The sequence below is a fragment of the Nematocida ausubeli genome (genome assembly GCF_000738915.1).
Source record: "Nematocida ausubeli strain ERTm6 chromosome Unknown supercont2.2, whole genome shotgun sequence".
NCBI classification, from domain to species: domain Eukaryota; kingdom Fungi; phylum Microsporidia; genus Nematocida; species Nematocida ausubeli.
Genome location: NW_026515635.1, coordinates 255,347 through 276,754, shown reverse-complemented (window position 1 = coordinate 276,754; position 21,408 = coordinate 255,347). Strand labels below are relative to the sequence as shown.

Here is a 21,408-nt window from a genome sequence, read left to right as displayed (position 1 = left end):
AACCACAGTGAATAGCTAAATTTCATCGTGCTACTTGCCTGGATAAACAAGCCTATACTCTTTAGATAGAGAAATATAGCCTATTATTTTTTTGCTTAACTTGCCTTCTTAAACTATACTATTTGTAGCACTTGAAATTTATTGAAAACACGGCCTTTGAATACATCACATAAAGACGTATAGAACAAGTTAGTCTTTCATATGCATAGCAGATATATAAACGGCCAAAGAATTCAGGGCTATTCATGCTATAGTATATATCTAACAAACACTTGTCTTTTTCTTCTGCTGCATAATTAGGTTCATGCTAGTCTAGTGACTCTTTGCACAGTATGTACTTTACTGAAGAAGAAGTAAGAAAATTTAATATGCATTCTTTAATTCCTTTACATGGCACTTTGGTATTTGCTTGTGCTTCCATATGATGAGAGTGGTTAATTTTCAACGTGGTTAATTTTCTCTATAGTATTTTCTACTTTTATATAGCTAACTAAAAAAATATCTCTTAAATACTTTTTATATAAATATGTCAAAGAAAGGCTTATTTTTATTTTAAAATGAGAAGAGCACGGGAAAATCAAAAAAATGACAAAGTTTAGAGACCCATTCATCTATTGATGTGACAAGGAAAGGTTTAATATATAGACTCAGCAAGAAGCCAGCAATGTAAAACGAACAAAAAGCAAGTGATTTGACACTTTTTGGGAAGACTATTCTTCTGCAATGTATCCTGAGGGCAGCTTATTGCACACATAACAAGGCTTGGCATATACCTGCATAACATGTGACTAATATACTAGAATTTCTTGCACATAATCTCTATATTTTGTTTTTTTTATTTTCATGGCATGCAATGGAGAGTGCGCCTGCTCAGATCTTCTTCCAATTAAGTCGCTTTTTCCTTACATGGAGATCGATAAAATATCGGTTATTAATGAAGCCAAAAAAGGATCTCTACTTGAAATAATTAAAGCCAGCAATTCTGTTAAAGACATTCCATTTTCCTGCCATTCCAAAGACAGTAAAGGATTATTAGTCAAGATTCCATTTAACTGCAAAGTGTCCCTAACCAATCTACAGATAAAAAGTACATTCAGTAAGCTAGAAGTATTTACAAATAATTTATATGTGAAATTAGAAAATCCTAAAACATCACGGCCAGACAGCCGGAAAGCATCCCAGTCCAGTGAACATTCTATCCTAAGTGATCATTTTCTTAATATTAACATATCGAGTAAGAACAAGTCGGTTGACACGCTAACAATCAGACTAACAGGAAGTGAGGGTGTTGGGGAGGTAAATTACCTATGCATCTGTGGGACAGTCACTGGAATACTTCCTAAGGCAGTAAATACAACATATGAAGCATATCCAGTAGCAGATTTAGGGAAAATAACAGAAGAAATGGGGGTTATGAGGAAATAGTAGGAGACACAAGGGAGTGTTTATTCACACACGCCCTACTAGCATACATATAAGAAGCAATGAATTATAAGGCTATTTGCAATAAGTTCTGAATGGGATGTGGTAATAAAGCACTATTTATGAGTATATTTTGTTATTATTGTATATAGTTGGATTATACATTATATTCTAGGATGCATGAAATAATATGGTATTTTGCTGCTTTATTTCACAATACATAGTACATACTTTATTTTTTCTAGAGTTCTTTATAGAGTGGCATTTCATTCTAATTTAATTTCTGATAATTAATGAAATGTTTTTTCGTGTTGCATGAAGGTCCCTTACTTAATTATTAAATCACTAGGATACGCTCTGGACAGAGTGCTTGAAGTAGAGAGCAACGGGCTCACAGGCATTCAATTCTCTGAGAATGTTCTTCCTATTGGGCCCACAGGTAGCAGTCTTATAGTTCTAGATAGCCCAAGTGCAGCCAAAATCAACTACCGCATAAAGATAAGGAATGTACATCCACTAAAGATTGAATCAGGGCTTCATATTGCAGATGTAGTAACAGTCTATGCAGATGGGTCTTCTAAAACCACATCTGTCTTTAATAGGCCAATAATCCCAGACTTTACCACGCCGTATTTAGTATTTGGCGTGTGCGGTGGCATAATTGTATGCTTAATGAGTGCATACAGCAAGGTACTTCTGTCCCTGATATAGAATTCTATAACGGACAAAGATGGCTATATTGCGATATAGCTAAATAGGCATAAATATAGCCCAATTCTAACAAGCCATAGCCGAATAGCTAAACTAAATAAAGAGTCTGTTATATAGCAAAATCCAGCTAAATACCAAGCTAGAGTGAATAAATATAACAAAAATTACCTTCGGGTTATATCTATGTATAGATTAGCTAGATTTGTCTCTTATACTATACAAAGAAACATGAGAAATACAAACTAAAGAAATGAGATGCAGCTCAATATAGCTTGAATAAAGTTCACCTTCTTGTGTAACCAAAATTAGTCTCTTTCTCTGATTTATATCTGGAGAAAGTTATCCCTCTTCAGTCTTTTCAGCATCTAAAACTCGTGTAAACTCCTCCTCAGATAATATAATGTATCTTATGCTCTCGCCTCTTACAATGGTCTCATTAACAAAGCTGTTTAGTCTTCTATCTATGCGTATTGCACCAGAGTAGGTTTTATTACAGCTTGTCTCAAGGGACTTGGCATTCTTTACTGCCCGGATAGACTTAGAAAGCATTTAAATTTTTTATGAAAAGACTTTCTGGAAGACAGCCAGACCATCCTCCCATTGTAAAAGCACCTGACACCCCAGAGGTAAACTGGGAGGACTTTGAGGGGTTCTCCGGTTGGTTTCCATATAAGCTATCAAAGTATCTGGCACTTGGGATCTATCCTATTCCTGCTGCAGAGGAGAAAGGGAAAAGACTTAAAGCCAGGAATAAATTAAATCTATCACGGCTATCTGGCCAAATAAGCATATTAGACATGAATAATATTTACATAACAAAGGGAACCCTAAGTAACTGTACAATTAATTCCATCCGCATTAAAAACACAAAACTATGTGATAATTTGTGGAAATTAATTGAGCAAGCAAAGTCGGTTGTGCTTAATAATGTTGATGCAATAAAGTACAAAGAGGAATACTTTTCTAATGCCAGATCAATTGATATACTGGGGGACACTGTAAGACAGATAGGAAATAAAATCGTTGACTTAATAAATATTAAAGTACAGCGTATAAGAATTGCAGATAAGAACATTCTTATCTTCTGGGACGCAAGAAAGTGCTATACGTGCGTCTTAAGATACTTTGATACATATAAAATAGTGCAAAGAATTCCTATTATTAGAATTATTCACTTTGATGGAATAGAAATGACCATGCCGATTATAAAGGAGCTAAGAAGGCATCCTATTATAACTGTGAAGTTAATTGGGTGCAGAATTCACCCCATAAAGATATATGACCTAGTTTCTACTTGCGAGGATACTTTAAAGCATATTGAGTTCAATAAGACCCCTGTACCATTAGCCACAGTAGACTCACTTAGGAGCAAAGGCTTAGTAGTCACTGTTTTATAATAAATTCTGGTTGTTATTATTGTCGCACAGTATTTAGTGGGGCCTGTGCTCTTCTGCCAGTTTATTTTACGACTCCAGAATATTTGTATAAAAAGGAGAGAGGGCGGGGTAGAAGAGTATATGTATATCTGGGAATAACATGAGATATAACGTAATCTTGGATATAGTCTTTTATAAATTCGCTATCTTAGCAAATATACTAGTTAAGAAGTACGAAGGCCTTGAATAAAGTGTCTGGATAGAGAAGAGTATTCTGGAGCTCTCAAATATGTTTCGGTAGGCTGTACACCAAGAAAGATTGGCTAGTAAGATCGATCTGCATAGTATAAAAACTGTCTAAAATAGACTAGATATACATTCTAGAATAAATGGTAATTTGCCTATTCTAAAGAATGTTTCACCTTTTAATCACCATACTAGCGTGTTCCGTATATAAAAAAAGAACAAAGATTTATGCAGAATGTCAGGATTATCTAGAGACCATATGGATCTTAATAATCCTTTGCGGTTTGACTTAGATACTAAAGGGCTCATGGCAGACAGTATTGGAGATAGTATTAAAAAGGATCTAGACAAAATGGGAAAAGAAATAAAAGACAAAACAGATAGAATAGATAAAGAGATAAAAGAGGAGGCTACCAAGGCAAAGCATATTCTACCTTTACCACAAAACGTGAAAAAAGATGATATTGAAATAGAGGAGCGCGTGGGTGAAACAGAAAATGCGACTTTAACTATACGTGTTACTGCAAGGGATTCTTCTGGAAAGAGTTCTGCCGTAAACAGTTTTGAAAATGTAGAAAAAACAATCACAATAGCAAACAATAAAAGAGTGGACAAAGCTAAAATAGAGAACGATACTCTTGTTATATATATGGAAGATGAGTGTCCACGAAATAGATCAATCTCAGTAGAATAAAGAATAAATAGCTTTATGTATTTTTCATTCCATTTATTGCATTTATTCTAGTCTTAGAATTCTTTAGAAATATAATTCTTGGTGCAAAATGCTTTTTTCTCTGTTGAGAGTGTCTTTGGCTGCTACTCTGGCTGTGAGTTTGTCTTAAATATTTTGCATTTTTTATTCTTTGCAAAATGCGCCCTAGTGTAGCTACTTTATTGAGAATATCAGTATAGACCAAGAAAAGTTCTTAAGATGCATCGAGTTTATTTTTGTTTACTTTAAAGAGCATGCATAGATTGGAAAAACCTGCTAAAATCTCCAGCACTTCTGCATATCAGGCCACTTTCAGAATTTGAGTTATGAATAGCCCTTTCGCACAGCATATCAACTCTATAGAACGAATTACATTCTTTACCGATGTAAATGTATTCGTGAATTGCACGGAAGTTTGCCTTAATTAGCTCTTCATTTGGTGTTTTTTCTGAGCAGAGATATACAATCCATAGAAAATGTAGTGAGGTTATTATTGCCTCCTTGTCGTCTGGATATGATTTTATCATATAATTAACAAACATCTTAGCGTACTCCATGTTTTCATATCTAAATATATATTTATAAAGACCTCTGTTTGTTATAGAGTCCAATGATCTATCAAGGTCGAACCTATATTCCCGCTTCATATGGTCTACAAAGCATTTGACGTATATTCTCAAAATATTTACATCACAATCTAGCAGATATTTAACAACATTCTCATGATTGAAGTAAATACACAAATTGGTATAGTAGGCTTCTGATAAATCTATCCTTGGATATTTGAGTTTAATGTCCGTTTGCGGGTCTGTAGATCCAGCTGATAGAATCATGTCTATCTGAATAGCTACATTATCTAGCTCCATGTTTCCTATTATGTTAGACATAAAGCGAATAAGAGGATGCTTTGGAGATAACTCTTGGTCTATTGTATACACAGTAGAGCAGGTGACTAACTCCTTCGCATATTCAAAGGTATTGATCTTTTTTATGAGAAGTAGCCTATTGATGTCTGCAAAGTTGTTATCAATGGTTTTTTGTATCTCTGCTTTCATAAACACTTCACTCTTCTTTAACGTATCGATCTTTCGAAGTTCATAGTCAACGTATAAAGCAAACAGATTTTCAACAAATGCTGTCCCATTTTTGCAGCTGCTTGCTATTTCATTCATTTTTTCTATTCGGTCATCCTTGAATTTCATAATAGTTGGCTCCATATAAACACTACCGTGTCCTTTAGATATGCACAAAACTATTGTATTCTTAATGTTACTTTGCTTAAATGACATGGAAATTTCTCCAAGCACATCATATCTTCCATTCTTGCACTTTTCGCTTTTAAGCTCAGAGAACTGCACTTCTACATCTTTTGTCTTGGATAGGCGTGTAAGTAGTGTATTTGTGTACTCTTGAATAGCATTAGATAATTCATCCTCTAATTTCCCGCTTTTTTCCTCTAAACTCTCTGAGAAGCCAAGTATTTTCTTCTTTTCATCTTCGGGGGCCTTTACTATTTCAATAATAACCATAAGCATATTCAAAATCCCAGTGTCTAGCTCGTTTCTTCCTTTGCAGTATGCAATACTAGGCTCATCTAGGTCTGCAACGACTCTGCACCAGTTTCTCTGGAATTCAACTTTTGTTGTGTCAAATGACTTGTTCTCTTTTGGGGCGAAGAATTCTTTCAGACTAGAAGAGACATCCCCCATATGATCAGTTTTGCATTTATAATCAGATGAGTCATATGTTAGGCAGCAGAAAAGAGAAAGAATCACACACTCTACGCAGTTGCTGTAGTTTTCCAGTCGATTAGTAGAAAACTCTTTGGCTTCCCTGTTGTATCTAGGAACAGATGTGTATGCAGGGAGCTCTGTGCTGTTTGCAAATGGAAAGACTCGATATGTGTTTAAAACCTCTTGGGTTTTCTTCATTAAGACGATGCAGTCTGTGCCTGTTATAGTCCCAGCTGGTTTAAACAGTCTGTCGTATACTGAGTCGTTCTTGCTTGGTGCTTCTGTCTTTGGAGCATATTTTTCCATCATACTGTGTACAGTCTGAATAAACTCAGTTGCGCGGTCTGCAGTATCTATAAACCCGAATATATATGACTGAATCAGAAACTTAGGACTGTTCAGAAACTTTCCTGTAGCAATCTCCTCTTGTGAGCACTTTTCCTCCATCATGCTAAGTACTTCCGGATCGGTTGCATACTCCTTGAAAAAGCTGATCATTTGTTTAACCTTCTTTTGTTGGGATGTTTGTACTTTGTCTTCCACAAGGTTTAGCCATGGAATTTCCATGGACACTGTGAAGTATATTTTGTCTTTTTTGTCTGTTTCATACACCTTCAGTTCCTTGCTGTTAACGTCAATGGGAATCCTCACTCCCTCTGAGAAAAGAAGCAGCATAGCAAGAATCTGCAAAGAGTGCTCCTCTGTATCTTTAGCCCGAAGGAACTGAACAAAGGACTGGATCCCGCGTGTCTCAATGCTTATGTCACCAGTAGGCGATGGAAATAGCTCAATAAGATGATTATGGTACTGCTCAGTGTACACATCCATTTTATTCTCTGGCAGTGCTGTATATGCTTTGTCCATCTGCTTGTTTCTAGTGTATATATAGAAATTTTCTAGGTCAAAATCGTCTGGATTTTCCTCTAATTTGTACTCTGTATTAATTTCTGGTGAAAAGAATCTTTTGTTGTACATGCACTCCATTTTCTGGTAGATGAGTCCTCTGAGGAAGTTGAGAGGCCCCTTTGGGTTTATTCTTATAGGTGTTGCATCTGTTGTAATTTCAAAATTCAGAGTGGCCTCCACCTCGTCCAATGTCATGTCTGCTCTGTGCCTGCTCATCATTAGAACACTAATTAAGGCAACTGCCTTGATCCAAATAACAGAATAACGCGTTTTCATTAAATAAAATAAATCAATTTTAATATATAGTAACGGATAAACTCAGAGGGAGTTGTAAGGCATTTCTATTGGTTGCTTGATTTTGATCAATATATTTCACTTAAAATCACTCAATATAACGTGTATTTGCATGTGTATAGACGCTTAAACTATAATTGCAAAACACTCAATTAGTCATTATCTTGCTACTAATGTAGTTTTCCCTGAATATTAAGCTTCTTTACTTCAAGTGTGTGTGACTAATTTCCTAGGATTTTAATGCTGTCTAGTAAGGCTCTGGACCTCTATGAATGCTCCTGGATAATGCACTGTATTTTTATTTATGAAATCCACTTTATACGCTCATGGTAGACTCTAAGTCAAGGATATTTTCTGTTGTCTACTAGAAAACTAAAGATAAAATCTATTTAAAATTACTACTAGTAGAGACACTGGCAAGATATACTAATAGATATTTACCACATATAAATAAAAGGTCTTAAGATTTCAATTTATTCTATCTTATGGAGTATCTTAATTTCAGTTAAGAGAACTCTTATAATTCTCTAGCTGATGTACCAGTAGATTTCTTCTTGTTTAAGGCAGGTGCTTTATGTCCAAAGTGGCTTGGGTGGCTGGCACTTGCTGTTTTTTCATTTTCAGCTTCATTGATCATGTTCTTAAAGACATTAAACTCTTCTAAAAGACTTGCCATTCCTTTCTGCATAGTTTCCAACTTGCTTTTCATAGCAGAGGAAGCGTTTACTGAGTTTTCAGGTACTTCTGGCTTCTGGCTCTTTACTGGTGTTTTCTTTTCTGAAGGTATTTTTGAATTTAGATGAGATTCTGAAGCCACAGCGCCGGATATTGGCCGAACAACTGGCAGGTCCAGAACTGGCTTTGCTTGAGGCGCCTTCTTCTTTGGGAGATTTTCTGAGTTAACGATGATGGCTGGCTCTGCGTCTGCCTCTTCATCTTCAAAGTCTGGAGAAAATCCTGCTAATTTACTTATAGGACTTGAAGGGGATGCTTTTTCAAGAAGTTCTGCTAAGAAAGAGGCATTTGCTTCTAATGCCTTCTCGTTCAGGAAGTTGCCCATCATACCAAGCTTGTTTTTGGAGAGTTCACTGCTCTCTAAAGCCATTGAGTCAGTGTGTGCCTTAGTAGACTTGTTCTTTTTCTTGTGGGTTGATGTTTCCAGGGGCTTCTCATCTAGCAAGTTGTTCATTTGGTTAATCTGCTTAGAGTTTGAGATGAAGCTGTCATCTAAGGACATTGGCTCAGCAGTTAATTTTACTCCTTTGCCTTTGCCTTTTCTGCCGCCCAGAAGGGATGACTTGTGCCACTTTCCTTTTGAATTTTTATTTCCACTCTTTCCAGATGCTTCTGTCTCATTGACCTTCAGAATCTGGCTGTCGTAGTTGTGGCTTAGGTCTGCCTGGACTTTCTTTGCAGAAACAGTGCTAATTACGCACTGCACAATAAATATGGTTATAGCTAGTTTTAATGAAATATTCATATTCTGTACTTTATTTCATTCATAAATAGCTTTCTTGAAACATTGTGCCATATTCATGCAAATTAGTGCATGGATACAGAGGATATAAAAACACATTCTAAAACATAATATGCAAAAGGATGTTTCTACTTGCAACAGAACAAAAAAGCAAGAATATTAATAGGCAGAAGACTCACTCTAAAGTCATACTAAATTAAATCAACATATGCAGGATATTTGATACATAGTATAGTAATAAATTGGAGAGTCTTCTTACAAAACATTGCAGCCTTGCTAATGCACCAATGCACAGAGTTCTATATTAGTGCATTCCAGAAAAATAGTTTGCAATTAATCTATTAGTAATAATAGTCTAAATTTATTCAAAATATTTTCATTTATGTGTCCATAATCCTTGCACTCTAGTCCATGCTTTCTTCAAAATGCTTTTTGATCTTTTTTCTGTGAAGATGGAATCCAGTTTGACTTCTTCATCAAAGACATCTCTTCTTTTAACTAGCTTCAAATTTGCTGAAATTTCTTTTCTTTTTCGTCTTCTCTCTGACAGTTCTTTGATTAAATTGCCAATTCCTTCACTCTCTTTTGTTCTTTCTTCCAGCATCCTTAATACTCCTTAATCTATATCCAATTAATAATATGCATTTCAAAGTGAACCAATCAATATATACTGGCGTGTTTTATTGGACATGCAAGGGATAACGTATACTATAGCTAACTGATTAGAATATAACTGATTGGCTAGGACTCGCCTGGGTAGTAGGCAGTTATAAATTATATTCAGAATAAATGTCTTAAAATATCCTGGGCAGATGACTAGTGTATAGGTGTTCTGTGGGGAATGGCAGTTTAACACTAAGCCATGGAATTTTCAGCTTTTTTCGCTTTGAATTGTCTGTTTTTCACAAGTAAATTAACTGTTTGCAGATATTATCTGGCATGTAACCAGCATGCACATATATAAGTTGCCTAATAATCAAATGGATCCTAGTGCAATTATACTTGATAACTGCTGCCTAACACAATTATAATATTCTTATAATTAATTATGTTCTTTTTTACCCCATGAATAAAATTCTTAAAAAGGGAAACAAGTTAGTAGAAACCATCCAGAAGACAGTTCCAATGGAGAAGTTGGTTGGACTGCAGGATTTCTACCTAATGAAGCAAAGAACACAATTTGCCATTAGAGATGTCCAGGCATACCACATCAAGAACACTAACATGGTGTTCGTTCTGGGGTCATTAGACTTAGCCGAGAGAACAGCAAAACAAGCCGCTGAAAAGAGAAAGGCAAGACTCCAAGCACAGCAAATACAAGAAGAGGCCCAAGTAAGTGAAGAGGAAGAGAATGTCGAAGAGCAGGAAGAAGAGAAAGCAGAAGAAGAGAAGGACATGGCTGAGAACATAACAGAAGAAGACATTAAAGTAGTAATGGAGCAAGGGGGAGTATCACGCGAAGAGTCCATTAGATTATTAAAGGAGAACGGAGGAGACCCACTTTCCATCCTGATGTCACTTGGAAAATAAATAAATTATTTATGGAGTATAAGGCTTACTACAGTATGTATCCTAGGTTTCTGTGTTTGCAAGGCGTAGTATAAGATGGTGCAGTTGTCAAGTGCATTTATTTTAAAGAATATTCTGGAACTCAGAAGAGAGCATTTTATCTTCATAAAAAAAAAGTGCATACATTGCAGCACTAGGGTACATCAGAGTCTATCATAACTCAAGAGCAAGTATGCATGATAAAATAGACAGAATATGGCTATCATGGAAACAGTCAAATTAAAAAGAAACTGAACAAAAGATTAGATCAATAAGAAATATGCAATTACTACTTCTATGGTGTATTATGGCTTTACAATTTATGGGCTTACTAATTTCCTCTGAATATCTTATATCCTTGCTTTAGCTCCAGATACATTTGGTTTCTGCGTGGATCTAGTTTTAATAGGCTTTCTATTACGCTGCGCCTCTCTGTGTCTGATATGGTGAAGAGCAGCTTTGTCATTAGTGCATTCACAGACTCATACTTTGATAGAAACTCGTCAATATACGCAGGTACTTCTGGGATGTACTCGTTTTTTAGGTCTATTTTCACTGGTCTCTGTCCTTTTGTCTTTATAATGAATGAAGAAATATCTTCAAATTTCATTTCCTTTGAGAGGTTTATTGTGATTATTTTCTTGAAATCAGCTAAGTATTCGGTTGTTCTTTCATTACACTCCAAATAGACCCGTGTTTTATTTGAAACCCCCAAGTAAATATCCATCTTTCCAGGGTAGACCATCAAAAATGCATTGCCTCTGTTCAGTCTCTTTGATATTTCCACCATCCGAATGAACACAAAAGGTGAAGAAATCTCTGGGTCTGTGAAAATAATATTTTTCATCTCTGTCTCTGAAATTTTCTCGAATGCTTGTGTTTCAATAAGACCAAAATACGCGCTATAATTGGAGATGCATTTTGATAGCTGTTCATGAACAATATCCTCAGAGTACCTGTAAATCAGCGAGATATACACCCACAGATGAAAGTTCCTAGGGTTAGTCTGCAGAACACTGTGTATGAACTCTAAATCTGACGTGCCTGCTGTGAAAATTGACTTTCCCAGGGAGTCTGTCCTTAGGAGCAGGTGCATTCTATGCTGCCATGCACAAAATGAGTTAGGATTGGAGCGTATGATCTCTTGTGTAAGGCTAATCTGGTCGGAATAATTTATTGAAGAGATTTGTTGTCTTATTATGCCAAATGCCTTGTACTCCTCTGAGTTAAGCCTGATTAATTTAACTGCTGAGTCATAATCTTCTGACTCGTTTAATTTCTTTTCGGCTTTTTCATATTCCTCACAGAACCTCTCTTCGTCAATGTACTTCACTGGGCCTGAAAACATAATAATTATTATTGCGAATTATTTAGAAGAAATTACTGCAAGAATACTCAGAGAATGAGTGAATTGCAGGATACACTAAAATTAGTGCATTATAAATAGAATATTACGTAGGTTACATAAGAAAATACATATATGCATATATGGTGCTTTCTATAAGACTCTATGAGTAAGCCTAATTAGACTACTGGATACAACAAAAATACTCTAATTATCTATATTTATTCTATGCCAGGGAGTATAATAGCTTTGCTAGATGGTGCTTATAGCATAACCTGACTAAGATGCCGGAATGGCAGCAGAACTAACTGGATTATATTCTGGGTAGAGTGTATTCAGCTTATTAGACAGAGTGAAGTGCGCCTTCGGATGGGTCTCGTGGAATATTCCAGATCTGTATGGGTGGGTGTACTTGTGAATGGCCCCTGCTCTTTCCATTGGAGGCAGTGTTGTGTTTGATCCATTCCCGTAGACTAAAAAGGTGGGGGATCCATCAAACACAGCAGCGTATCCGTATTTCTTGTGCAAAGAGATTCTTTTGGGCGTATCTTGCGTGTATATTGCACGAATGAACTTTGCATCGAATTCTTTTGTGAGCTGGAATATTTGAACCTGAGAGGTAGCCGTACCAATGTACATTGTCTCTGTGCCTAGTGAAATAGAAAGAGTATTTGCTGCTGTTATGTGGTAGATTGTTTTCTTGCTGTCCTTTCGTTTAGTAGACAGCCCGTAGAACAGAATGCAAGAAGGCGCCATCATAATAAGAATGCTCTTTGTTGGATGGAATTCTACGTGCTGGATGTTCTGTGTTCCCTTATAGAAGACAACTGCCTTCTTCTGTTTTGTATTTATGATGACCACTTTCCCGTGCAGTATTCCTGCAAAGTAAATACTTCTCCTGTGCCATGCCCCCTTTCTGAATGTTTTATCTGGGAACACTCTGCAGCAGTCCTCGTAGCTTGCAGATTCCTTTGCGTCTGCTGGGTTCTCCTGTGAGATTTTGTTAATATTTATGGTTTCATTCTCATTTGATGAGTTAAGCAGCCTGTCAGTTGCGCATATAATTACCCCATGCCCAAATGTAATTATTGCTAGCTTGCTTTCATCAGGCGACAAATATGCACATCTGATCAGCACGTCTTCTGTCTCTGTCACTAATTTGACATTTCGTATGGGCATGTACCCGTCTGCATCTCTTATAGAGACAGATGAACTGTGCACTGCGATATAGTAGATGCCGCATGCCATGCTTGTCACATCTCTTAGATTTTCCTTGTATACAATATCTGTGTACGTCTTCGTCGGTATTTCTGTGTCTGCAGGCACCTTCACCTTAATGGGAGAGAGCTTCTTGTAGAGTCCTTCAAGCTCTGCCTGGTAGACTCTCGGTCTTCTTATAGAGTCCTTGTAGAAGTGGACGTGCTTCCAGATGCCCTCTCTGTCCGTGCGCAAGTTTAAGTCATCTTGGTCGTATGCATCTGTGTCCTTTGGTCTCTCTGTCTTTCTGCTCAGCTTTCTATTCATGTTTTCTGAGTTTCCAGACTGGTCTCCCCAAAGATCCTCCAAATCTTCAACCGTCTCTTTTCTTCTTCTGGAGTGTCTTCTCTTGTGCTTCTCCAGGAAAATCTTCTCTGATGTCTTCTGCCTGCGCAGGGTTTCCTCAACCTCTTCCGTAGTGACTCGTGAGATAAGTGGCTCAGAGCGTGTATCACACACAAAGACACTCAGATTTGGTCTCTCAATTACAAAGGGCCCAACTGACTGATTGTTCTTAAATCGGTTTATCTTCCTTTTATCACGCTTTGTTATCTTTATCTTTCCTATGTCCGTTATGTATTCAGACTTTCTTTTTACCCGCAGAAACTTCCTAAGCGTGTCCATTTATATTTATTTTTTGCTCTTTTAGTTTTAATTTTTATAACCCCAGTTATGCAGATTTTTGTAAAGACGCTTACTGGTAAGACTATTACACTAGAAGTCGATAACAATGACACAATAGAGAACGTAAAAGCAAAGATACAAGATAAGGAAGGAATTCCCCCTGACCAGCAGAGACTTATCTTCGCAGGTAAGCAGCTAGAAGATGGAAGAACACTTTCTGACTACAACATACAGAAGGAAAGCACCATCCACTTAGTGCTGAGACTGAGAGGAGGAGGAAAGAAGAAGAAGAGAAAGGCATACACCACCCCAAAGAAAGTGAAAGTGGTAAAGGAGAAGAGAAAGCTTGCATGCCTGTCTCACTTTGATGTTAGCAAGGACGGCCAGGTCAAGATACTTAAGAAGGTATGCCCAACTTGCGGTCCAGAAATATTTATGGCAAACCATGCAGATGGATCCTTCTGCTCAAAGTGCTTCACTTCTGTTCTTTCAACAGGGAAGCAATAAGCAATAAATACTGCATCTTATGAGATTATATCCGTTGCACTTGGTTTTATTATTTGTACATTGCACTGTCTTAGGGCACTTGCATCTTGCTGTCTCTTGCACTCCATAAATATTTCGGGTACACGGCACTTTGACTGCAGCATAAAAAGAAGAAAAATAAGAGGGAAGAGAAAAAGACAGTTTCACCAGGAATACGACTAAAAGGGGCAAAGTATGAGAATATTTGCAGAATAGACTAATAGACCAATAATAATCCAAGAACCAGAAAATAGAAAAGATTAAAGAGCTGGCATTAAATAAGAATAGAAATAAGCACGATAAAGTGTAACGAGATACTTTTACTGGTTGAATGATTCGATTATCTCAGATACTTCAGCTGTAGTAAGTATAGTAGCTACTTCTGGCGTAATCTGGAATAGGGACATTTTATTTGCATCCTTCTGTGCTACAGTGTATAAGGTCTTTGCTACGGCAATTATGGCAGGAGTGTCCTCTGCCTTCTCCAGCTCCTTAACTGCTCTGTCGCTCTTTGTGCCAATTGCACCTCCTTTGTACATTGCATAATTACCATCTGGCTCTATCATGGAAATAACTGGCTGGTCTTTATGGAATCCAAACAAAACAACCTTCACTCCGAATGGCCTATATCCTCCTGTTATTGTGTACTTCTGCATAAAGTCCCCTAGCTCCAAAGAAAGCTTCATTATATCTATTCTCTCGCCTATTCTGTATGCATACTCTCTGGCTATAAAGATAGCCTTGTCTATTATTATAAGACTATCTGGCCATATTCCTGCAAATGTAAGATATATTCCTGTCTCAACCTCCTTGAACTTGTCCAGGTCTGAGAGTATTTTATGCTTACTTTCGGCTCTTTTTTCAATTGCCACGCAGATACTCTTCCCGTCAGAATAGAATATCACGGGTGACCCTCTCTCTGCTGCTAGCTGCGCATACTCCACTTGGAATATTCTGCCGTCTGGTGAGAATATTGAAAGTGCTCTGTTAAATCCTCCACTCATTCTAAAAATAAATACAGAACAGAAATTTAATAGACGCCAGATTAATGGAAGAGAAAAATATACCTGGACCAGGCACTTTGTCACAGACCAAATTATACGTGATTATTTTCCATACGCCCAGTTAGTCTGGTCAGATACTCACTAGTTCTGGCCACAGAAGAATCCAAGGCACCCTGCACATCTGATGCATCAACTAAAATGTGCGAGAAGAAAGTGGCTGCAAAAACATCTCCTGCGCCTGTTGGGTTCTTTACTTTAATGTCTTCTGGCTGCTTTACTAGCACGCACTTCTTCCCATCGATCTTTGCATATACTGTTACAGGGCCACTTCCATCTGTAACTACCGCATAGTCAAACCTACGCCCAATATAATCATGAAGTGAGTTTCTATCCGTTGGGTATTCTTGGGTTTCTTGATGGAACAGCTCAGTGAACTCTTCTGCATTCCCAATTATCCAATCTGACTTCTCAATGAATTTCTTTATTCTTCTGTACGACCGCTTTAATACGCCTGGGTCTGCAAGGTTGAATATTAATGTGTACTTGGCACCAAGAAGATTCTTCTCATCGAGTAGATATTCCAGGTTTTTTGTGGACTGCTCTACTGTGTAGCCTGCTAGATACAAGGCATCATCTTCTTTTGTGCTTCCTTCTTTTACTAGACTAATAAACCTCTCAACAAGCCCCATTGAGATGACTTGTTTTTCGTTTATTTTCGTGATCATTGCCCTATTAGAGCCCTTTGGGATCACATAAGATCTGCCTGATTCACTGTCTATATACTCTGGATATATCGTTAGGTTCTTAATCTCACCAGCAATTGCCCTTTCAAAGACAGACATAGACAACTCGTCTGTTGAGAATGGACCTAAAAAAACAGCGCATGCAGAGCCCTGCGTCTTTGCAATTTCTGCACATGTATTGTACGACATGCCTCCATAATACTTTCTGGAACTGCTCGATTTATTTTCGTACTGCACGAGAATCTTCTGCCCTTCTTCTTGAATGTTCTGGTAGAGGGTCATTGCATTTGGCTCTATTCCTAGGTCTATTATAACATCCGAGTTATATATGTATATGTCAACCAACGGGATGCACAGCGTGTAGAATGTTTTTCCTCGCATAAAATTTCAAATAATTCGGGTTATAAGCAGAAGTTTTTTGGAAAGAAATGATTCCATTGTGGTGTACAGAATAATACTGTGTGGCTAATATAATGTACTGTCCAAGATATCCAGCAGAATAACCAAATTAATCACGTTGTAATCACATACTGTTCCAGAATAGTAATGCAAGTGAAATAACCAGAAGAAGCTCTCTAGCAATTCATGGTGTAACAAAGTGTTAAAATACCATGTCCTCCATAGTACTCTAAAGGTGCTTTATAACTTGTCTTTTTTTTGAAAAATACACACTGCAGAGTAGAATGTATTCTAAGAGAAAAGAATTTACATCTGGATAATCTGCACCCTGCATAATACTATACTGGAATAATCACCAAAATTCACCGAATATTTCTATCTACAAGTATTCTTTAATTTTTGAATGAACCCCTTCACAAAGCATTTTATTAAAAATATGTAAATTTATGGCCAGATATTTTCACAAAATTCCATAGATTCATACATTTTTAATAAAAATGCTTTGCCTTATCTTATATTCTCATTTTCAAAAATTTTTAATGTATTATTCGCTTATAAACGAGCAAGAAGTTATAGATTCTTCTATAAATGTGAGTTTGCCCAATGCGACTACTGAAAGTGGAGTAGAAGCTAAACCAAATAATATGCCTGCTAGTTCAACTGAGGAAATTGTCAGTTTACATGATAATAGTGTAGAAGAGGCTAATTCAACTGGGATAATTATTAGTTTACATGATAATAGTGTGAAGCCTACCAAAGAAAAACATTCTTTCCTAGGAAAGGTAATTACCATGATATATGCGGACTTCCTTATTCCTTTTACGCTTTTTCTTTCATTAGTACACTACATTATGTTCTTTATGATTATTCTAAGAGCAGAATTTAAAAATAGCCATGAATATATTATGTACGAAAGTCTTAAAAAGTGGTTGGAAGAGTATGACAAGATAACTTATGTTATAATTCTAATTATTATTAATTATTTGTTATCAATAATGTACCATTTATTATTAGAAAAGGATTTCTTTTATACCCAGGGATTCACTAGATCCAAACTCGTAATTATCGTTTACTATGGAGTCTTGACACTTGCAGCTATTGCAATAGGTCTAGTGTGGGGTATTTATAGCACATTTAAGCTTTATCTTCTATCAACAGCCCTTTTGTCTCTTACAAAGCTTTTTATTGCACTTTTCACGGCACTTTTCCTGATATTTGGCTCTTTAAAGAATGAGTTGAAAAAGAAGTATGATACGTCGTCTATAAAAAAGTCCAAATTAGTGCTATTAGCTACTATGATATTTGGGTTCTTCTTTATCTCATATGGAGCTGACCTATTCTTCTTGATTTCAGCCTTAGAGTACGTTGAGCTGAATTAAAATATAAGACCGCATAATAACTGTCTAAATAAATAGTTCATGGCTACATTCAGATTATATGCGTAATTTACTTGTTTATTCTGTGGTTTAAATTTTACTATAATACTAAGCTCAATTTATACTTCACAAAGCAGCTTGTGACTGAAATAATATATACTTTGGAAGCAGTCTAAGGGAAAGCACATTCCTGAATTTCATGCAGAGTTCATTAGCCTGCCAAATTATAAGATTCTTGGTATTCGTGCATTCTGGGGGATTTTACTTTAGTTTAAGCTTAAATAGATTTTTCTCCTTGGATTTACCTATAGTCCATTCTATCCACAGAGAAGTACAAAAGTGTTCACGAAATTAAAAAGAATTAGTGCATATTTATGGACAGATATACCATGCAGACTACCCGTATACCAATTGATTAGATGAATTATCTGCTGAAATAGAATGTTTTTGTGATCTGAATTCTTTCTTTAATGATCTCAGAAATTAAATGAAAGTGTTTATTCACTTGATTTTTGCTTAAATTAGAAGCACAGCATGGCGCAAAATAATAAGCACACTAAGTTTATTCTTCAGTGCATAACAGAAAAGACAAGACTCTTCTGTCTTTCAGAGCCAATGCGCATAAGCACTTTGTATTGGGCAATTGGCTCCCTCTTTCTTCTGGAGGAATTCAGGGAGATTCAAAAGCTATCAGAGACCGTGCGAGGGTTTACAATGGCATGCCAGAATGTAGATGGAGGGTTTGGTGCCAAGCCAGGGTATCCCTCAAATCCTCTCTTCACACTTTCTGCGCTGCAAATACTTTATATCCTTAGAAGAATAGGTAAATCTTCCCCTGCACCGCCTGCACCAGACAATCACAAAGAAAAGGAAGAAATACCAGACACAAGAAGACCAGGCTCCTTTACAGTGCAAGAAAGAATCGATGAGCTAGAGATGGACCTTATAGAAGAATCCTCTGATAACACCTCCCAGTCATCTTCATCGAATGAACTGTCACTTAAAGGAGGAAGACCAGAGAAGACTCTTAATTCTGTCATGTGCAATGCATACTTAGAGAAAATAGTTACAGATGAAAAACTCATTGGGTTTAACTCCTATTTGGATATGCGGTATATTTGCAGCTACATCACATCAAAGCATCTGCTTGCACAGCTGTCCCTGGGTGGCCCTGAAATGTTCTTTATCCTTCCCCCAATGAAAAGAATTCTGTGCACCTACATTTCGCAGTGCATAAATATAGATGGCGGTATTGGACCTATGCCTGGCTGTGAATCACACGCTGCAAACACGTTCTGTGGGCTTGCCTCTCTCTTTCTTATGGGAGAGATTAGTCTAGTAGGTATACAGGAGACTGCCGTCTCCATTAGCCTGCTGCAGAGCAAAAAGGGAGGTTTTTCCAGTCGGGTGGATAAACACGAAGACCTGTGCAGCACATACTGGGCATACTCTGCACTTTCCATTATGGGAAAATCTGGTTATGTTGATTTATCCTCTGTGCGGCAATATATTGAATCATGCGAGTCAGAAGAAGGCGGGTACGCAGACCGCCCGGGCAGCGCACCAGATCTTCTTCATACGTTCTTTGCACTCTCTTGCTTTGCAGTCCTGGATAACAAGAGCCTTATGGAGATACTTCCAAGCCTGTCTCTCTGCCCGTTTGACTAATAATCTCGTGCAGCACAGATATAAATTCATCAAAGCCCTCATGCAGACCGTGGTCAGCTTTTATTCTGTACACTTTCTGCATATTCCGGATCCCTTTGAGATGTTCTTCTATTTCATCAATTGGCGAGACTACGTATTCATCGTATAAACTGAGTATCGCATAGACCTTCGCATTGCATGCATTAATGTGATCTGTTGCCTGCCCTATGGAAAAGAAATCCTCAGTCCCTCCCTTCTGGAAAAGACTCAGAAACCTGTCTGCCCTGAAGGGTGTGTCATTATGCCGTAAATAAAGTATCATTTGATGCTTGTCCAGGTCTGGGTCATTCTTTGCATTCTCAAAGCGCATTATTTCACTGAGCTTGCTTGCAATACCAAGCGACTTCTTCAGATTATTATTTCTACTTTCTTCATATTCCCTGTCACTCACAGGAGCCTGCAGGATAATAATCTCAGAGTCTCTGAGTGCCACAGCAGATGCAAAAAGCATAAGGATCTGGCAGCCAGTTGAATGCCCAATAAACCAAACATACGCGTACTCCTTCATTCTTAGCTCCTTATAAAATACTTGAAGATCTTCCACATCGTTGTTTATCGTATAGTAATTGTAGTCTGGCATAGATCTCAGGCCCAGACTAACTACTCTAACCCCTTCTTCTTGCCCAAACTCCATTATATCCATTGAATAAAATCCATTGTGTTCATCACCCAGGCCTCCTACTAGAACAATTAGTCTGTCTGAATTAACCCCATTGTCCACGTATTTTAAGCCACTTTCTATGGTTTTTTCCATTTAAAGCGCATCTGAAAAATAAATTTAGATATTTACGCAGGCTTTTCCTTCTAAATTTATGCAAAAAAGTAAGCCTTAAATTATCTTTCCCTGCAGGCACTTTATTCTAAAAAAGAACAAAATTACCAGACACCATATCTGAAGCACAAATTACTGCAATTATAACTGATATAGCCAGAATATAAAGAGCTTATACACAGTGAAAATATCTTAGGAAGAGCTTCTAGGAGTGAATCTGTCAAAGATACTGCATATAACAGTTTTACTCCGGTATAAATGTAATAAGGGCACATATAATTCACTAAAATAATCCAGAAATTCTCTACTGATTGGAAATAATAGTCCAATTATTGGCTAGTTTTGGTCATGCCTCAGTACAAGATGGTTTACTAAATAATTCTGCCCAGTGTTGTCTAGTATAAGTGGTCTTGTCTGTATATTATCTTTGCATATTTTAATGTACTAGAATATGTGTATCCAATGTGAGATAATTAATATAAAGTAGTTTTGTGCTTTTTGTATATTCTGGCTGTCTTCTGGTGATAGAATTATTTCTGGAATAAAACTCTTCGTATTTACTTGTGAACACTTTCTTTTTTATGAAGTTCTACTGCTCTTTGTGCCGGGCAGGAATAAAATACAAAACCCCCAGAGGCTGGATAGATCACGTCAGAGGGACCAAGCACAAAGAAAGAAGAGCAACCATCTTGAAGCCACAAACATACAAGGAGATTGAAGAAATGAGAAGACAAAGGCTTATAACAAAAGAAGAGTGCACGGAAATAAAAGAAGCAATAAGAGAAACAGAAAGTCTCACAGAAATAAAAAGCAAAGTTATTTCTATCCTAGAGAACTCTTTAATAAAAATAGCACAGAATATATTAAAGTAACTTTGCAGATAAATGCAAAACAACTTGAAAAAAGACTCACAAGGAAAAATGCACAAAAACGTATTATCCAAAGGAGAGAAGTAAATAAGTAACGGAATAATCAGGAATAAACAGATAATTTATATTCATTCTGATATCCTTATTGGCCCAGGCTTACGGCCTGCAGGCACTTTGGGTTATTCCGTATATATGTGACTGTCTTAGCTTAAGGAGCACTGCAAGAAATAGTCACTCTATACGCTTAGAATTAACTAAGGGTAATTTTATCACTAGTAAACTCATATGACTTTTGTCTCATAAGAAGTACTATAAGTTCATGGTGCATGAATATTTTAGTTGTCAAATGGTCTTTTATCTGG

General features: G+C 36.9%; 18 protein-coding genes across 18 annotated transcripts; 9 read left to right on the top strand and 9 right to left on the bottom strand.

The window, feature by feature from the left end:
• Positions 1-843: 843 nt before the first annotated feature.
• On the top strand, positions 844-1,425 carry NESG_00731 (uncharacterized protein; the record flags this gene model as incomplete). The annotated part of the gene is made up of 1 exon (XM_053048375.1): positions 844-1,425. The coding sequence occupies one exon, from the start codon at positions 844-846 to the stop codon at positions 1,423-1,425; it is 582 nt and encodes a 193-aa protein (XP_052905135.1).
• A 312-nt stretch (positions 1,426-1,737) lies between these two features.
• On the top strand, positions 1,738-2,133 carry NESG_00730 (uncharacterized protein; the record flags this gene model as incomplete). Its single annotated transcript, XM_053048374.1, has 1 exon — positions 1,738-2,133. The coding sequence occupies one exon, from the start codon at positions 1,738-1,740 to the stop codon at positions 2,131-2,133; it is 396 nt and encodes a 131-aa protein (XP_052905134.1).
• A 339-nt stretch (positions 2,134-2,472) lies between these two features.
• Positions 2,473-2,682, bottom strand: NESG_00729 (uncharacterized protein; the record flags this gene model as incomplete). The annotated part of the gene is made up of 1 exon (XM_053048373.1): positions 2,473-2,682. One exon carries the CDS (start codon positions 2,680-2,682, stop codon positions 2,473-2,475), a length of 210 nt encoding a protein of 69 aa, XP_052905133.1.
• Positions 2,683-2,693: 11 nt separating this feature from the next.
• Positions 2,694-3,530, top strand: NESG_00728 (uncharacterized protein; the record flags this gene model as incomplete). The annotated part of the gene is made up of 1 exon (XM_053048372.1): positions 2,694-3,530. One exon carries the CDS (start codon positions 2,694-2,696, stop codon positions 3,528-3,530), a length of 837 nt encoding a protein of 278 aa, XP_052905132.1.
• Positions 3,531-3,990: 460 nt separating this feature from the next.
• On the top strand, positions 3,991-4,449 carry NESG_00727 (uncharacterized protein; the record flags this gene model as incomplete). Its single annotated transcript, XM_053048371.1, has 1 exon — positions 3,991-4,449. The coding sequence occupies one exon, from the start codon at positions 3,991-3,993 to the stop codon at positions 4,447-4,449; it is 459 nt and encodes a 152-aa protein (XP_052905131.1).
• A 263-nt stretch (positions 4,450-4,712) lies between these two features.
• On the bottom strand, positions 4,713-7,382 carry NESG_00726 (uncharacterized protein; the record flags this gene model as incomplete). Its single annotated transcript, XM_053048370.1, has 1 exon — positions 4,713-7,382. The coding sequence occupies one exon, from the start codon at positions 7,380-7,382 to the stop codon at positions 4,713-4,715; it is 2,670 nt and encodes an 889-aa protein (XP_052905130.1).
• A 535-nt stretch (positions 7,383-7,917) lies between these two features.
• NESG_00725 (uncharacterized protein) lies at positions 7,918-8,880 on the bottom strand (the record flags this gene model as incomplete). Its single annotated transcript, XM_053048369.1, has 1 exon — positions 7,918-8,880. One exon carries the CDS (start codon positions 8,878-8,880, stop codon positions 7,918-7,920), a length of 963 nt encoding a protein of 320 aa, XP_052905129.1.
• A 373-nt stretch (positions 8,881-9,253) lies between these two features.
• Positions 9,254-9,481, bottom strand: NESG_00724 (uncharacterized protein; the record flags this gene model as incomplete). The annotated part of the gene is made up of 1 exon (XM_053048368.1): positions 9,254-9,481. The coding sequence occupies one exon, from the start codon at positions 9,479-9,481 to the stop codon at positions 9,254-9,256; it is 228 nt and encodes a 75-aa protein (XP_052905128.1).
• A 461-nt stretch (positions 9,482-9,942) lies between these two features.
• Positions 9,943-10,407, top strand: NESG_00723 (uncharacterized protein; the record flags this gene model as incomplete). The annotated part of the gene is made up of 1 exon (XM_053048367.1): positions 9,943-10,407. The coding sequence occupies one exon, from the start codon at positions 9,943-9,945 to the stop codon at positions 10,405-10,407; it is 465 nt and encodes a 154-aa protein (XP_052905127.1).
• A 349-nt stretch (positions 10,408-10,756) lies between these two features.
• Positions 10,757-11,773, bottom strand: NESG_00722 (uncharacterized protein; the record flags this gene model as incomplete). Its single annotated transcript, XM_053048366.1, has 1 exon — positions 10,757-11,773. The coding sequence occupies one exon, from the start codon at positions 11,771-11,773 to the stop codon at positions 10,757-10,759; it is 1,017 nt and encodes a 338-aa protein (XP_052905126.1).
• A 276-nt stretch (positions 11,774-12,049) lies between these two features.
• Positions 12,050-13,651, bottom strand: NESG_00721 (uncharacterized protein; the record flags this gene model as incomplete). The annotated part of the gene is made up of 1 exon (XM_053048365.1): positions 12,050-13,651. The coding sequence occupies one exon, from the start codon at positions 13,649-13,651 to the stop codon at positions 12,050-12,052; it is 1,602 nt and encodes a 533-aa protein (XP_052905125.1).
• A 48-nt stretch (positions 13,652-13,699) lies between these two features.
• On the top strand, positions 13,700-14,158 carry NESG_00720 (uncharacterized protein; the record flags this gene model as incomplete). Its single annotated transcript, XM_053048364.1, has 1 exon — positions 13,700-14,158. One exon carries the CDS (start codon positions 13,700-13,702, stop codon positions 14,156-14,158), a length of 459 nt encoding a protein of 152 aa, XP_052905124.1.
• Positions 14,159-14,496: 338 nt separating this feature from the next.
• On the bottom strand, positions 14,497-15,180 carry NESG_00719 (uncharacterized protein; the record flags this gene model as incomplete). The annotated part of the gene is made up of 1 exon (XM_053048363.1): positions 14,497-15,180. One exon carries the CDS (start codon positions 15,178-15,180, stop codon positions 14,497-14,499), a length of 684 nt encoding a protein of 227 aa, XP_052905123.1.
• Positions 15,181-15,272: 92 nt separating this feature from the next.
• Positions 15,273-16,304, bottom strand: NESG_00718 (uncharacterized protein; the record flags this gene model as incomplete). Its single annotated transcript, XM_053048362.1, has 1 exon — positions 15,273-16,304. One exon carries the CDS (start codon positions 16,302-16,304, stop codon positions 15,273-15,275), a length of 1,032 nt encoding a protein of 343 aa, XP_052905122.1.
• Positions 16,305-16,819: 515 nt separating this feature from the next.
• Positions 16,820-17,701, top strand: NESG_00717 (uncharacterized protein; the record flags this gene model as incomplete). Its single annotated transcript, XM_053048361.1, has 1 exon — positions 16,820-17,701. One exon carries the CDS (start codon positions 16,820-16,822, stop codon positions 17,699-17,701), a length of 882 nt encoding a protein of 293 aa, XP_052905121.1.
• Positions 17,702-18,232: 531 nt separating this feature from the next.
• Positions 18,233-19,366, top strand: NESG_00716 (uncharacterized protein; the record flags this gene model as incomplete). The annotated part of the gene is made up of 1 exon (XM_053048360.1): positions 18,233-19,366. The coding sequence occupies one exon, from the start codon at positions 18,233-18,235 to the stop codon at positions 19,364-19,366; it is 1,134 nt and encodes a 377-aa protein (XP_052905120.1).
• Positions 19,323-20,159, bottom strand: NESG_00715 (uncharacterized protein; the record flags this gene model as incomplete). The annotated part of the gene is made up of 1 exon (XM_053048359.1): positions 19,323-20,159. The coding sequence occupies one exon, from the start codon at positions 20,157-20,159 to the stop codon at positions 19,323-19,325; it is 837 nt and encodes a 278-aa protein (XP_052905119.1).
• A 581-nt stretch (positions 20,160-20,740) lies between these two features.
• NESG_00714 (uncharacterized protein) lies at positions 20,741-21,049 on the top strand (the record flags this gene model as incomplete). The annotated part of the gene is made up of 1 exon (XM_053048358.1): positions 20,741-21,049. A coding segment is annotated over one exon (309 nt), but the record flags the coding sequence as incomplete, so codon positions are not given.
• Between the last annotated feature and the right edge of the window lie 359 nt (positions 21,050-21,408).